Source organism: Juglans regia, chromosome 10, assembly GCF_001411555.2.
Source record: "Juglans regia cultivar Chandler chromosome 10, Walnut 2.0, whole genome shotgun sequence".
NCBI classification, from domain to species: Eukaryota; Viridiplantae; Streptophyta; class Magnoliopsida; order Fagales; family Juglandaceae; genus Juglans; species Juglans regia.
Window position 1 is genome coordinate 31,104,937 of NC_049910.1, and position 16,692 is coordinate 31,121,628.

Below are 16,692 nucleotides of genomic sequence, written 5' to 3' on the forward strand. Positions count from 1 at the left end.
TGTATGAAAATTAAACTCTAAACAATATAAATTAACAAGGTGGGGGCACCTGTTTGCGTTTTCCCTTCCCCTGCGCTTTCTTCGTCTTCTCCTTAACTTTTCGCAGTTCTTTCTCCATCCTGGATACTCTCCTCAGAGATGGGGGTCTGCCTTTTCCTCGCACAACAAGTGGACTTAGTACTTTTGTTGAACTACCATATGTCGATGTGTCCTTTGTCGCGGCATCAACATTTCCACACTTCTCAGTCATCGATGGAGGTTCTTGGTTCGCTTCATACTTTGCAATCATCGCATTCAACTTAGTCGTTGCATCCTCAGTATGCTTTTTCGAACTCGCCGCACACGTGATCATCTTATAACAGATATTCAACAGAGTTGAATATCTATTAGCATCTTCCCGTTGATCTCCTGCGTCATATCTACTGTTGATCAACGTGTATCTTCTTCTGATATCCTTCCTCCATCGATCCAGCACGTACCTATCTGGTATTGTCCTAATCCCGTTACATTTGAAGACGGCGAAGATGTGCCTGCATACTATCCCCCTCATTTCAAATAAACCACAAGAACACTTGGTGAATGCATCGTCATCACTAAAATCCACTGTATGTGTAACCAGCTTAGTGAACTCTTCGAGATGAACTTCATCCTCTACCAGATAGGTCTTCATTGTACCGTCCTCTTTAAGTAAAACTGGGTCCAAATCAATAATGCCGGTAAGTTGTATTTGAACTTCCCTGAATTTAGCATTTGTGTACAGCTGTTGATATCTCTTTTCAATAGGAGATCTCGAGATGCAGGGAATTGTGACGTTAAATGACTGGAAGTCCGCGCAATTTTCGTTCTCAATCTTCTTTTTCAAGGCATTATCATACTGATCGACAAACTCTTTCAAATTTGTTTTGGCATGGACATAACCATCAAAGAAGGCATTCATGCTCTCACTCCTCTGTGTTGTACTCATTCCAGCCCAAAATACATTTTTCAAGAAGGCCGGTATCCAATGCTCACGCTCAGCGTATAAACTCTGCAACCAGACATTATCATGCAAGCTGTACGTACTAATCATCTCATCCCAACATTTTTCAAACTCATCCGGCATTTGTGTGTCATACACACATTTCATCAGTGTAGTTTTCATTCCACCTTTGTAAGAACCATAACAGCCAAGCTTTTCAGGGACTTTCTTAAGGATATGCCACAAGCAAAATCTATGTCGGCTTTCTGGGAAAACAATCTTAATTGCATTTTTCATGGCTCTGTCTTGGTCAGTGATAATAGCCTTCGGTGCTATACCATCCATACACTGCAACCAAGTTTGGAATAACCAAACGAAGATCTCAGTATCCTCAGAGGAAATCAATCCAGCTCCTAACAAAATTGACTGCCCATGGTGGTTTACACCAACAAATGGCGCAAAGGGCATCCCATATCGGTTCGTCAAGTAGGTGGTGTCGAAGGTTACGACATCCCCGAAATATTGGTAAGCTGCTCTACTACGGGGGTCTGCCCAAAAAACATTTTTTAACCTCCCTTCATCATCCAAATCCATTAGTGCAAAGAACCCCGGATTTTTGTACTGCATTCGTAGAAAGTAGTCTCGAAGCGCTCCAGCACCACCAGCGCCCAATCGTAGATGTCGTGCCTTGTCGATGTAGTTACGACAATCCTTTTCCAAAAACGGGAGGTTCTCAAAACCACCCGCGCCAACAACAAGAGACCCAAAACTTTTATTCATTCGGATGCCGGCCAAATCATTTGTATCTAGGACCCTTTTAACAGATTCACTCACTTCTCGATTACATTGAAAGAAGCGAGATTTCTTTGGACTGAGGCCGTGGTTGTGGAGATTGTGAACTGTAGTCAGCCGAAACTTTCCGTCAGCAACTTTTAAGGCATTAATTTTTGCCTTACATTCCGTCTTTCCTGTCGGACGTGGGTTGGCGACATTTATAGTCCTATTCCGGGCCTTCCCTCCACGGGCACAGGCAAGAGTGACATATCTCACAGTCTCATCCTCTCCCCTCTCACTCCTTTTTGTCATCACCCCAAACCCGCGTTTTTTGCCATATTCCTTATAATAATTCATTAAATCTTCTAATGAATTAAATTCCATTCCCGAAACGGGCTCATCATCGCCATCCATTTCAACTTTCTCAGATGTTTCGGCACTACCACACTCTCTTTGTTGTGCATCTTGTCTATCAAGATGAATTTCTTCAACTGTAGAAGATGTAGCTGCCAACTGAGTTTCCCCAACTGAGGGTCTAGTATCCTCCGTACCCAGAAATCTGCTTGTAACCGAGGTATTGCTGAGAGACAACTGGCTTTCGATGCCATGTTGAAATGGGTAACTAGCATTCTGTTAATTATTTGAAAAAAATGCAATTAAACTCTTCAAAATAACCAACTGCAATTCAACTATTAAAAAAAAACCAACAAGATTAACATATAAGGGAGAACATGATAGAACCACCTGTATATTGCTTGGATATTGGTTGACAGCAGGAAATGGGAGAAAACCCGATGACCACACAGGCACTGCTCCATAGAAATCGTGCATTGGGATGTTTGGAGAAGTTGATGGTATATCCTGAAATGTTATTAGAATCAATATTGATATGATATCCACACAAAAAATCAACATAAATCAGATCTATTGATATATTAAATTAAATTACATACCGCGGATGAGGGTCGATAGTAACCGTGCATTGGGATGTTTGGAGAACTTGATGGTATGTCCTGAAATGTTATTGGATAAATTATTAATGTGTTTAGCACATAAAAGCAACTAATCTTGAATCTAATGTTATTGATATATTGCACCATATAATAACATACCACAGATGGGGGATTTGAGGTAGATGGTCTTATGGTAGATGAATGTTCTTTTCCTTTTTCCATGCTGAGAGGTAGACAAATGCATATTGTTAAGAAGGAAAGGAAGAGATCATGAATCTAATCATCAAAAGTAGTGTGTATACTATAGAAGGAACAATGTGTGGGAAAATAGAGAAAAATATGTATGGGAGAAACGTGGGGTTTTAGCGTCTCTTGTTACATGTATGCAGACAGCTTCACTGTCCTGCCTTCTTCCACTTTATTAGCCAAGAATTAATCTCTCCAATTAAGCGAGTTGTGTACTGGAAGTAGAATGCCACCAAAAGACATGTAATTGATCTTATCTACTGTTCACATGTTTACTCTACTGACTTCTTTCCCCACAATTTGACTATCGATATTCTGTTGTTTTGTGCAGGTTCTTCATGTATCAGTGCACCTTTTGCTTTGAGCTGCAGATTTCCCCCGCTTACATTATATGAGGGTTTAGTATTAGAGCTTAAGAGCTATTTCAATGTTGTTAGGGTTCAAATTATGTCCTCAGGCTATTAGGGTTCAAATTATGTCTTTGACTAATCAAATAGATTTCTAGTAACATATTCCCTCTTAAATGACCTCTTCTGTCTATTCTATACCATTGAATTGACAGTGACTTTGTTTTGGCTGATGAGATTGTAAATCCACAATAATCCATGAAATTGATATTCTGGACTGGGTGTTTATACTGGGTATGGTGCTCAGATGCAAGTGAAAAGTTAAAGTTGCCTTTGTGTTTGAGAACAAAACCATTTTAACCCTCTGAAAGATAACCAGGGGGTTGGTGAATCTGTTCATGGAAAAGCAAAGAGTATAGGGACTTCTTTGACATGGTTGGGAATGAATGAAAGAACTTTGACACAGCAGCAGAGAGAACAGCAAGTGCATGGATTAGTAATGGCTAATCTGTCTTGTCAAGTTCATTCATAATAAGGATTTTAGGACCCTAAAATTATTGAGGAGTTTTGATTTCCTCTGGAATTATTGAGTATTTAAACTGCTGGATTTATTTATTTTCTCAAGCAAGCCATTTCCAAGTGTGTTTTATCTGGCCATCGGCTGGAAGAGCAAACTGATGGTGAACTGTACTCTCTCCATCATTTTGAGTGGATGTGCAGTCGACCATAAATAGCAACATCATCATTCCATATGAAATCTATTAAGAAGATTTCTTTACATTCTTCTAGATTACATTTTTGTAAAAATAAATAAAACTCGGGTATTTTTTTTCCCTCTTTAAATGCTTCCCCATTCCTTTCATTTACTTGGTTTTGGCAAGAATAAATAGTTTATTAATTAAACATAAAATTAAAAGGGAGAGCTGAGGTCCCCAACAATCACCTGTGGTACCAACCTGCACAGTGCTAATGAAAGATACACAAAAAAAAGAAAAAAAAGAAAAAAAGAAAATTGACCAAATATTTGGTCTGGTTCAATATTCTCTTGGCCCACTCCAATGGGTAAGAAAAAGGATTGATAAACTAATGAACAGTGTTTTATACAGAGGATTGATCTTGCATGCCAACCATGGAACTACTAGGAATCCACACAGCTGTTGAATCTGAAAACATGGGGCAAATAGTTCGGCTACATCGGTTTCAAAAGTTCAATTGAACTTTGGTAAGAAATGTGCACATTCGCACAAGCTTTCTCCAACTAATCTGATTGCCTCTTAAGATAAATTACTTTATTGATCAAGAAAAAGAGAAGATTAGTAATATAAGAAGTGAATGCAGAATAAAGCAAGCACCTTCTTAGGCTTTGAGAAGGAAATGACCGAGGTTAGTTTGGAGTAACCAATGTCCTCTTGATATAACCAACTAGAGCCTGTAAATGTATCTGTTGAAGTCCTAAAGTTAAAATGTTACAAAGGAATCAACTCTGATATACAAGCTGAAAAAGAAAAAGTTTATCACATCATCTCTAATATATAATTGCTGAAAATAAAAGTCATCAGTACCTCTCTATTGTTCACAAATATTTCCATCCATTATTTAGTCCACTAAATACTGATCACAGCAAAGGTTAGGACGGAAATTCAATCGTAATAGTTAAGGAGAAATATAAAAAAAACTTTCCCCTTCATAAATATTATTTATTTTGAATTACTCGAGGAAAAATTTTTTTACAACATTCTTCCTGTTGGGTAACTTTGTTCCTGCAGCATTCTCTATCTTTACAAACAAGAAGATTTCCTAATATTTCACGCATTTTATCAAACAGGTAAAATGCAACAGCTCGAGTAAACATGTAAAATGCAACAGCTCGGGTACAAGCTCCACCATCACAACAAACAAGTATACAAGGGGGTTCGAAATCAGGTTGGATGAGATTTGGACCCGATATTCAGTCCAAATCGCAGCAAAACAGTGGCCAAATCCGAAATGAAATGCGAAGTATAGGAAGCGGAGGAGAAAAGAAATCCACAAAAACGAAGCTCACCTCCTCACTCAGTGACCAGTGTGCTTTCGGACACGTAAAGAAGGCGACGGCGGCGACCACAGACCAAGATACAAATTCCTCGGAAACGTCTCGGGGGTTCTTCCGTTTCGGGGGTTCTTCGAAATGTGTTTCCCTCCATTTCTCCCGAATATTTCACTCGGGTTTTGTTTTGTTTTTTTTTTTTTTTAATTTTTTTATTATTTAATTATCGGCTGGTTTCGCGGCTGTTCCGCGCCGACGGTTGCAAGCAGAAGAACTGTATTATATAATATGATTAAAAAAACAATTTGGATATGGAGTATCTAATTTTGTGCATAGTAGAGAAATTATTTGAGTTTCGGACATTTAGAAGTTTTATTGGTATTGAAAATTGAGAGAAAAAAATTGAATAAATTGTTTATATAATGATTAGGTAATGATTAGATAAAAATTTTCAAAAATAAAAATAAAAAAATATTTCTTATAAGGATAAAGTTTGAGGATAAAATTATAAGTTTTTTATAATTTTGAGAATTCTTGATCTGTCCAAACTTTTCAATAAATTTGGCCTGAAAATTAGATAGGCCCGGCCGTCTTTCCCATAATGTTAAAACTGGCAGTTAATTGCATTGAGGGCAGAACTAGCTCAACAACAGTCAACGGTCTTGTTCAGGTGGTTAAGGATGTTTAGGTCGGTAGTTTATATATGTTTTTGTTAAGAATATAAATGTAACTATTAATAAATATTAATAAATCTTTTAGTGATTTCTTTTGTTGGTTGGTGAGCGTGAACTCCTAATTTATTATATATATATATATATATATATATAAAATACTCATCAGCATTATACTTTGTAAACTCCTTTAATGTTGGACCTCCCACTACTCTCATCCGCCATTTTTTCAGTCCAATTTCTAGTCTTGATTGACTCTTCTCCAATAAGGATCTTAATATTGGACTCTTCTTGCATTGTTCCTCTAAATGGACCTTTAAATGGGATGTATCATGTTTCCTATAGTGACATCCATATATTTTTCCACAATAATTACATTTAGTTTGGGGATTATTGGGATCACCACCATATAATTTGGTAAAATGAGACCAAATTACGGAAACTGGATTCTTACTTTGTGTGGGCTTAGGGGCGGGGCAAGGTATATTCCCACTCCCAGGGGTTGGAGTAGGGTTAGGTTTTGGGACAGGGGTACTGGTAGGGGTGGGAGAGCTATCAGTGAAATCCCTTTGAGAAGACATTCCTGATTCCACAACACAATAAAAAATAATAAAATCAATCAACATACGACATAATTCCAAACATGCACTTATCAATCACATTATTATTTTCATTAACATTGGTTTCTAAATAAACTTAATAGTTAATAGACTTATCTTTCTTTAGGTAAACAAGCCATATTCATATATAAGTTTATGGACCTTTAAATAGTAAAATAATTATAAAAAAGCTGTAGGTGTATTATTAATGTGAATTTTAAATTTATCTATTTAAAAAAAAAACACAAGGATTTCAATTGAAACCCCTAATTTAAAAATTAAGGGGTTTCAATTAATTTAGGGTTTCGAATTGAACCCCTAAATTGATTTAGGGTTCCAATCGACAAACAAAAACAAACAAACACACAAAGTATAAACAAACACACGAATCAAATACATGCACAAATTTCTCCACAGCACACAAATTCACAATTTTTCCATCCTCCATCTCCGATTCAACCCAACCTTCCTCCAATCTCCACTCTAAAACTAAAAAAAGAAAAAGAATGGGTTTCGGATTTCTTACATTTGAGTGGCGGCGAAATCCCAATGAGAGACAGGGACGGAGAAGTGGCGGCGGTGGTGCGGCTCGTGCAGTCATGCACTCGTGCGAGACAGAGTTATGAATGAGAGATAGAGACTGGCACTGCGAGACTGAGAAGTGAGACTGTGAGAGAGTTCGCGAGAGAGGCTCAGAGAGAGTGAGAGAGGAGAGTTCAAGAAATGGGAAGGGATACAGACACGGGGAGGGGGGGAACCTTAACTAAAAGTGAAACGACCCCGTTTCACTTTTAGTTGAGGCTCTTACCGGTGCCTAAGTGATATGTAATGCCATCTCTAATTAGATGATAGGTTTATAAGTGAGACATTAAATAGTCTACAATCATCTAATGCCACGTCGTAGGATGGTGAGAGGATGATGAGAAAATGAATGATGAATAGCTAGATTTTTTATTATATTAAAGTAGGATGAAAATATGATATATAGTGACTTTTTTAACATATTATCCACTATGAGCTTATCATATTTTCGTAATATTATCCCTATTAATAATCACTTTCTTAATTATTAAATAAAAAAAATATTCGAGCAGTCAAAATAAAGAAGCAAAATCATAGAACAAATTAGTAGCATTTTCCATACAAATATATATATATATATATATTTATATATATGGAGAGAAACTTTCATGTTCATATGAAATATAAATTTTTATTAAATTCAAATGAAGTTAAATAAGTAACAGCTTTGAATTCACAACATTGTCATCTTATTCATTTATAATTTAAGATGATTATTGTGTAGGCCCGCTGCTACGCGGTGACAAATGTTTTTATTACTATTTGTTTGAAGATATTTAAATGTTGAGGATAAGACGTCGAAATTTGAGTGAATAGAAATTATAGTACTGTAAATACAATATTGTAAGTCATTCACATGTCATATCTAATGGCACTCTCAACGTGCCTCTCTATGTAGCGTATTTTAAATTTAAAAATATAGGATATTTAAAAAAAATAATAGAATTTATTAATAATAAAATAATTTTTCTTTTATATAAAACTTAAATTTATTCAATTTTTTAAATTTAAAAATATTTCTTCTCTCCTATTATAATCACGGAAGTAGTACTATGTGATTATTGTTTTTGGGTTGTTCAAATGTCATGTCCAAATTAATGTTTGTCATCCGTACCATTTCCCGCGACTCAATCATTTCCGATTTCAGTATTGGTCCGAACTCCGTATTAATTATGTGGGCGATGGTGTCCATATATATGGACATATAATAAATAATGGCACATGGGCTACTGCTTTTTGCCAAGATCGACATCATGCATGCGGTATAAATTCTAAATTAAATTCAACCTAGATAATATCCAAACTTAGGTCTCTAAAATTAGATTTTTAAAATTTAAAATAGTACTGTTTTTAATTTAACCAAGCATGATCTCAAAAATTTATACACTTTTTAATTTAAAATAGTACTGTCCTCACACTTCACACTTTATACATGGCCACCTACTTCATTATTCCCTTTGAAAAAGCAGATTGCAAAACCACATAGACAATTAATCAAACCAATGTCCCAAACGCACGTGCAGGGATTAAAAGAAAACAAGATAAAATGAAAAAGATAAATTATTAATTGTTCACATAAGTTTCAAGTTATTTGGAGATTGTAATCTTTTTTTCTATGGGTACTGATAATTTGTTCAGAGATTAGCTCAAGCATAAAATCTTTGGAAGCAATCCCATCAGCTTCATCAGCTTTCACAACAAGCTCTTTAAGATCTTTGATCTTCTCCTCATCCTCCTCCATGTTGATCATGTCCCAGAACGAGCTCCAAGTTCTTGGCCATTCCCTTCTTTGTAAACACCCCACCCTGAACCCTAACCCCTATCCCTCCTACATCTACTGCAACAGGACAAATCTAAAGAACATGCAAAACTATCACCTCAACTCTGGTGCAAACAGGACATAATCCGTCTTCAACGATTTCTTAGCAATATACTTTTTGTAAGTAAGATATCTTGAAGGGCCTTCCATAAAAATTGCTTCACCTTACCAGGGACCTTCAATCATCAACAGAAGCACTTGAAGTCCGACCTCAAGCCTCTCTTTGCATAAAAAATGAGATATCATAGCTTCTATTTTTTTTAAACAAACATATGGTAGCTTAAAAACACTTGTAGTATATGCTGGAATTGCTTGAAGCACACTTTTAAGTTAAATCGCTTTACCAGCATTAGAAAGTAACATAGATTTCTAGCTGCAAATTCTTCTCCATATTTTCACTTTTAAACCTCGAAAAGTATTGTATTTGCGATCTCCAACCACAGTTGGCAAGCCCAAATACTTGTTATAATTCCCACACACTACACCATGAGAGGACTGAGTAATTAATTCATGTGCATCTGGGTGAGTATTTCTACTAAATAACATAGATGTCTTTTGTTTATTAAGGACCTGACCAGAAACACATTTTAACAAAATTTGTTCCACATTCATCCATTCTTCTTGCTTTGCTCTACAGAAAATGACACAATCATCTGTAAAAAGAAGATGATTAACTCTCATACCACCTCTTGAAGCTGCTACCCCCTTATAACTCCATTATTATCATCATGTTGAAATAAGGAACTCAACTCCTCAGCACAAATGAGAAATAAATATGGAGACAAATGATCACCTTGACGTAATCCTCTTGAAGGCATAATGGTATCCCCTAGTATCCCATTACCTTGACTGAGTAACTTACAGTTTTGACACAAGTCATAATTAAGCTTGTCCATCTTGCACCAAACCCCAACTTAAGCAACATAGCCTCTAAATAATCTCATTTCACTCTATCATAGGCTTTAGACATGTCTAACTTGATTTCCATACTGCCCAACTTACCTTTTTGTCTTGACTGCATGGTATGTAAAAGCTCATAGGCAACCATAAGGATATATGTTATGAGCTTACCAGGAATTAAGGCACTTTGATTCTAAGAAATGATTTTGGACAACACCTTTTTCATTGTATTAGCTAAGACTTTGGAAATTAAGTTATACAAGACATTACATAAACGAATTGGTCTAAACTCATGCATAGAAGTAGGAGAATGTACCTTAGAAGCCAAAGCAGTGTGTGTGTGAGATTAAGACATATAGGCATAGTGCCACTGCTAAAAAATTCCAGCACAACTTTTGAAACTTCATCTCCAACAACCTCCCAATGATCTTGATAAAATCCAGTACTAAAGTCATCAAGTCCAAGAGCCTTAATTAAAAAGAGACATTTGTCATAGGGCTAGCTCAACTTCTTCTCAAAGAAAACCTTTTTCTAGACTTAGTCTTATGTCATTAGAAATCTTTTGTTCAACTCCCTTTAAACATTGATCAATATGTTCCCTTGAAGGATGAGTTGACAAAAAAAAATTAGAAAAGTGTTACCAAAACCCACGAGTAATGTCTTTGTTCTCAGTCAATAACAAATCATTACCATCTCGAATATGCTTGATAGTATTTTTCTTCCTCCTTTGGTTGACACATGCATGATAAAAAGCTATATTTCTTTCCCCTTTCTCAAGACAGTGTCTCTTTGCTCTTTATTTCCACTTCAAATCTTCTTACTCCAATAAGAACTCCATCTCTTTTTGTAACTATTTCTAAACAAGCATATTACCTGGATTTTCATTCTTTGCAATGTAGAAATAGCTTCTGACTTAGCCTTAATAGCCTTTAATCTGTCATTCTCTAAGTTTCTACTCCACTTTTTCAATCCCTTACTGTAATGTTCTAGCTTTGCTTGCATTGTTGCTAACTAGTTCATACCCCCAATATTTCTCCTCCATTCAGATGCCACTACATTATTGCAGTCTTCTTCACGACTCCATGCTATTTCATGCTTAAAGCTGCTAGGAACAAGCTGAACAGCTTGAGTAGAAACAAAACTAAGAAGAAGTGGTCTATGGTCTAAACATATTGCAGGAAGTGTGTCCACTTGCTAAGTATTATAGCAGTCCATCCATTTTTTATTAGCCAATACTCTATCAAGCCTCTCCTTAGTAAAAGTAACATCTTCATGTTGGTTGGACCAAGTAAACTTGTCCCCTCTCCACCTCAAATCAAAAAGAGAGCCTCTAGCTAAAACTTGTCTAAAATATTGCATCTGCCCCTCACATCTTAATCTCCCTCCCACCTTTTCATCGTTAGTCAAAATTTCATTGTAGTCCCCAATTATACACCATCCTAGATCAGTTGGTTTAAAAGAGTTTAGCAAATCAAACCCAATCTTCCTCTGGTTAACCTCAGGGTGGCCATAGAAACAGGTCAGCAGCCATCGAGTCCCACTCATTTCATCAATAATGAAGGCATTAACATGTCTGCGTGAGAAATTCAACAAATCAACTTGAACATCCTGTTTCCATAATAACATCAGTCCACCACTTCTACCAACAACATCAACTACAATGCACCCTTCATATTTAAGTTTCTTCGCAACCCATTGAGCTCAGTTATTGCACAGTTTGGTTTCCATGAGGAAAATGATCAACTTGGAGTTCTATCAAGAGCTATTGATCTAGGAAATGAAAAACTTCGGTTGCAAGGTTTTTTTTCCTTGCAAGCGATACTTGTATCATTAACTTCCATCTCCACTGATCAAAAAAATGACAATTATAAGTTTTTGTGACAATACTTCAAATTTATATAAGATTGTGTGGTTGATTAAAATTTTTGCTTCAAATTCTATTGTATATAAGAAAGATTATATCTTGAATGACAAGGGCTGAGATCACACAATTTGCAAATGAGAGAGAGAGAGAGAGAGGTTAGGGTTCGTGAAGGAGAGGGAATGAGAGAGAGAGGGGGTGGAGAGGGGGGTTCGGTCTTGACAATGACATGTGATCTGATAATCTTTTTTTCCTCTGCAGAACACCCCACCAACTTAAAGATACATCTCCTACGTGGTCCACATTCGTTGGTTGCCATTGTTCTCTAAACAATGGATAAACCTATTTGAAGTTATTCTCTTATAAAAGTACCCTCATTTTAAAATATGTGTTGTGAAATATATTATACAATTATCTTTACTTTTTAATTATCGTGTAAAAAGTCTGTGAAAATGTAAATTTGGACGACGGTAACAAATAGACCCCAACACTATGGTACTTGCAACTCAAATAAATATCTATTTAATAAAATGGTACATAAATTAATTTATTTTATGTGGATCTCATATTTATTTAATTTTTTAAAAATAATTATACGGTATTTAGACACTCACGATTACAAATATCATTTCTCATATCTATATACGCCCATCGACGTATAATAAATAATGGCACCTACTACTGCTATTTGTCAAGATCGACTTCAAGCATGCGGTAGAAATTCTAAATTAAATTCAACCTATATAATATCCAAACTTAGGTTGAAATTCTAGATTGCAAAAACCACGCAGACAATCAATCAAACTCCAAACGTACGTACAGGGATTAAAAGAAAATAAGATTAAAATGAAAATACAAATTATGACTACACACTTCATTATTATCCTCACATTATTCTCACGTTGCACACTTTTACACATGATGACGACTACACACTTCATTATTCTCTTCGAAAACGCAGATCGCAAACCACACAGACAAGCAATCAAACCCCAAACATACGTACGTATGTATAGGGATTAAAAGAAAATAAGATAAAATGAAAAAGATAAATTATTAATCGTTCACATAAGTTTCCATTTATTGGCAGATCGTGATATTTTTCTCTGCAGGTACTGATAATTTATTGAGAGATTAGGTCAAGCAAAGTCTTGAAATCTTTGGAAGCAATCCCATCAGGTCCGGCAGCTTTCACTACAACCTCTTTAAGATCTCTGATCTTCTTCATCATCCTCCTTCGATGTTGATCATCATGTCCCAGAACGAGCTCCAAGCTCTTGACCATTCCATTCTTTGTAAACACCCCTCCCTCAACCCTAACCCCTGTCTCCCAAACGTCCTCTACCATCCGTGCGTTCATCATACCGTCGCCTAAGACCGGCCGGCAGATCATCGGAACCTCTCCGACAATGCTCTCAAACACAGAGTTGTATCCACAGTGTGTAACGTACACGCCTACTGCTTTATGTGACAAGACATGAGTCTGGGGTGCCCAGGGAACTATTTTTCCTTGTTTCCTTGTCCTCTCGAGGAAACCATTCGGCAGAAATGCTTTCAAGTCTTCCCTAAGAGACCAAAGAAAAGGAACGCAACTCGCTTCCAGCGCCTCTGCTAAAGCTGCAAACTCGTGGGGTGGCAGCACCGCCACTGTTCCAAAGCTTATATATGCTACCGATGTTGGCTTTTGCTCGTCCAACCATGGGAGGCAGCCTGTGGCGTCTGAATGCGATGGGGGTAGGGGTGGAGTTGGGATTGTTATTGTGAGAAATCCCACGTACAGAATGTCTTGGAACTTGGACTTGTGATCATCGGTGAGTATGGCTGAGTTTAGTTCTTGGAAAGAGTTCATCACAACAGCATTTGCTCGTGGCAGGACTTCCGTAATTCTGCGCAGTGCGCTTGCGAAAATTGGAGAAGGATTTGGGTGATTACCTGGAAGTATTTCTTGAAGTATGTCAGGGGGTAAGTCCCCGAACCGCATTACGGAGAGTCCTGGAATGGCATCTAGGGTTTTGTCAATAGGGTTTAGATCTCCCACTGCACCGCCATTACCATGAGCTTCACTGCCACCGCAAGCTTTAGCATAAGTCTCATGGATGAGAGCACTGTAAAAGTGGGCAGAGAGGTCGTAGGGTGCGGCAACGAATAATGGGACCCACTTTGCATGCATGTCCGCAGCCATATCGTAGCCAAAGACCAAGAAAGCGTCGTTAATGATGCAGGTGATCTTTTGCTGCCCAGCCTCCGCCACTGCCATATCCATGCCTTTCCGGAATCTCTCAGGTGCAGCCTCAAGGAACAGCTCCAGTTCCTCGGGGGGATTCTTGGGGACATGTCCCTCCGGCACGCCATCCGCAACATCGTATAATTTAAGGTTGTGTGGGAGGTGAGCTCCTGAGGTGGCGGAGAGCTTTTGGTTGGATTTGGCAGTGTTGAGGAAGGAGAACCGCACGTCAGGGGCGGCCGATGCTAATCTGGAAGCTAGGCTGAGTAAAGACCAGGGATGGCTGCCGAGTGGAAATGCCAAAACAGCAACATGTGGATTTTTTCCTGAGCTTTGACTCATTTTTCTTGGCTTGATTTGCTTCTAGATACTAGATAATATTACTATAATTGGTCTTGCAATTGCATGTATTCAAGAACCGGGAGAGATCTATAAGATATATATATTAATAGCATCATACATTCCAAACTCTTCGCTACTGTCGGCAATTAATATTATTTTGTACTGAATGGTAGCTTGCAACCTAAGTCTGACTGGTTGCCATAGATAGGTAAGCACGCCCGCCAACTAACACTATTGGCAATTAATATTATGGAATCTGATCGACGAAGTGGACCTATAAGTATCATGCGTTTGAACGTTAATGGGTCAGATCAAACGGCATATGGGTTCGAACGGTATAAGTTATGTTTGAACACTAAAGAAATAAATGACATTCGAACATTATGTGATCGTTCGAACTCTACGAAAATAAATTACATTCGAACATTATGTTAACGTTCGAACGCTCGTTCGAATGATAACTATTTTATTTAAAATCAATAATAGAAAACCAAATAGGCATTTATAATATTTGAAAAAATACATTAGAAACTGTTTAAAACTCACAAAACTTTTATAATAAGTGCGAGCTAAATAAATAATAGTGAGACTGACATTGTTCGTACATAAATAAATAATAGTGAGACTGGCATTATTCGTACATAAATAAATAATCCCAAAATCTGTATGCAAAAAACCATCAGCTGCTTGGAGGCATGTACTGTTGCATAAGCTGCTGCTGCATTTGAAGTTGCATCTGTCTTCTGAATTCTTCTTGTTGTTCTTCATGTTGTTTGAGGCGCATCTCCATATCTGCTTGTTTTGCTAATTGAGCATATAACTCATGCTGCATTGCAGTCAATTCTTCGATTCTGGAATTCGCATTCTCTAGCACTATAGAAGTCATAGATGCAATCACAGAAGAAGAGGAAGAGGAAGAAGGCTTTACACAGCGACCCAAACCCCTCAAATATCATGAACGTTGACCCAGGATTTGTGTAAAAATATCACTATCACTTGTTGAGAAATTTTGATCTGACGCAGATTCAGCACGTAGTGCAACCATTTTATCCTAGACATATATAAGATAAAGAATTAATATCGTCATAAATATTCTAATATATTTAATTAAAACAGGTTATAATACTTACATAATTTTCACGGACATCAGGATGAGTCCACTCTCCATTACAATTAGTGTGCGATGCAGCATATAATTTTATCAGATCATAATTGGTATATGAATCTTGCTATAATAAATGTATTAAGATATAAAATTATTATGATTCATCCAAATAATTAACTATATCCAATAAAAAAAATAACTATAAAGTCATTATGTCTTGTCCATGACAAAACGGCGCCGTTTCACTTTACTTATTTGTTTTTATATATATATATAATTTTAATGTATATATATATATATATATATCAAGCGGGGCGGAGGAAAAGCGGAGCGGGGCTTTGCTCCCTCCGTCCCCCGCCTCCACAGCTTCCCTGGGGCCCCCACACCCTTAAGCAGGCCGAAACCCCTCCCCGCATGGGCTGGGCGGGACGGGGGTGCATGGCACCGCTGCCCACCCCTAGATTAATCTTCAATTTTGATCTATTTGTTTTGTTTATAGAACTTCGCTCCTGCAAAGAAATTGAAAATATTATGAAGCGAAATGACAAATAAGACAAGTAAAATTATTAAATTTAATTATACATGATATGATGGATCCTCAAACATGTCACAAAGTTTTTTCTACTCAGAAGGTCGGACATCCTGAAAAGGATGTTGGCGTACATCTTCATTATTCTCAAATTTATTATAATGCTCATGACACCTCGCCTTATATTGCAAAATGCATTACCCATAAGCTCTTTCATAGTCTTACGCTCCTCTCTCCGACCAAAATTTAATTCGAAATCATCATTGAAAAAAATAGTCACAAACACATTATCATTTATAATATTCTAAATTTAATTAAAATATAGAAATTTATTCTACTAACTCAAAGTTTTAAATATTATCAAACAACGCTTTTTGATAAGCTCTTTAACATCTTGGGGGACTTTCTTCCATGAAGTCATTATCAAAGTAAGTTCGTGTAAGAGCACTCACATGCGATGCAAGCCAAACTGCTTGTTGTTCTTCACCCCCGATATGTTCGTCAGGAATGGTAACCTTGATCTTACCCACCTTACGATATTTTTTCAACGTCACCCATCTAGTAGTGTCTCGACCTTGACGAGATTGTACTGTAGACTCTATAAAATATAACATTGTAATCAATTTCATTTATATGTCAATTATAGGACCTTAATTAATAACTTTTATGAGTATTAGATTTTTATCTTGTTTTGTAGAATCAATCTCTAATGGTGAGTTTGAATAAGAGCTAAGAACATGTGGAGATGAATTACGA

The 16,692-nt window shown here is 36.9% G+C and overlaps 2 protein-coding genes across 2 annotated transcripts; both read right to left on the reverse strand.

Moving 5' to 3' along the window:
* Positions 1-348: 348 nt before the first annotated feature.
* Positions 349-8,897, reverse strand: LOC118349698 (protein FAR-RED IMPAIRED RESPONSE 1-like). Its single transcript, XM_035695237.1, has 9 exons — positions 8,780-8,897; positions 4,222-4,234; positions 2,845-2,908; positions 2,686-2,745; positions 2,477-2,593; positions 1,466-2,362; positions 1,040-1,306; positions 480-949; positions 349-352 (listed from the first exon to the last, which is right to left on the reverse strand). The coding sequence occupies exons 1-9, from the start codon at positions 8,895-8,897 to the stop codon at positions 349-351; spliced, it is 2,010 nt and encodes a 669-aa protein (XP_035551130.1).
* A 3,652-nt stretch (positions 8,898-12,549) lies between these two features.
* Positions 12,550-14,417, reverse strand: LOC109017077 (anthocyanidin 3-O-glucosyltransferase 7-like). Its single transcript, XM_018999398.2, has one exon. The coding sequence runs from the start codon at positions 14,300-14,302 to the stop codon at positions 12,860-12,862; it is 1,443 nt and encodes a 480-aa protein (XP_018854943.2). The 5' UTR covers positions 14,303-14,417; the 3' UTR covers positions 12,550-12,859.
* Positions 14,418-16,692: the final 2,275 nt, after the last annotated feature.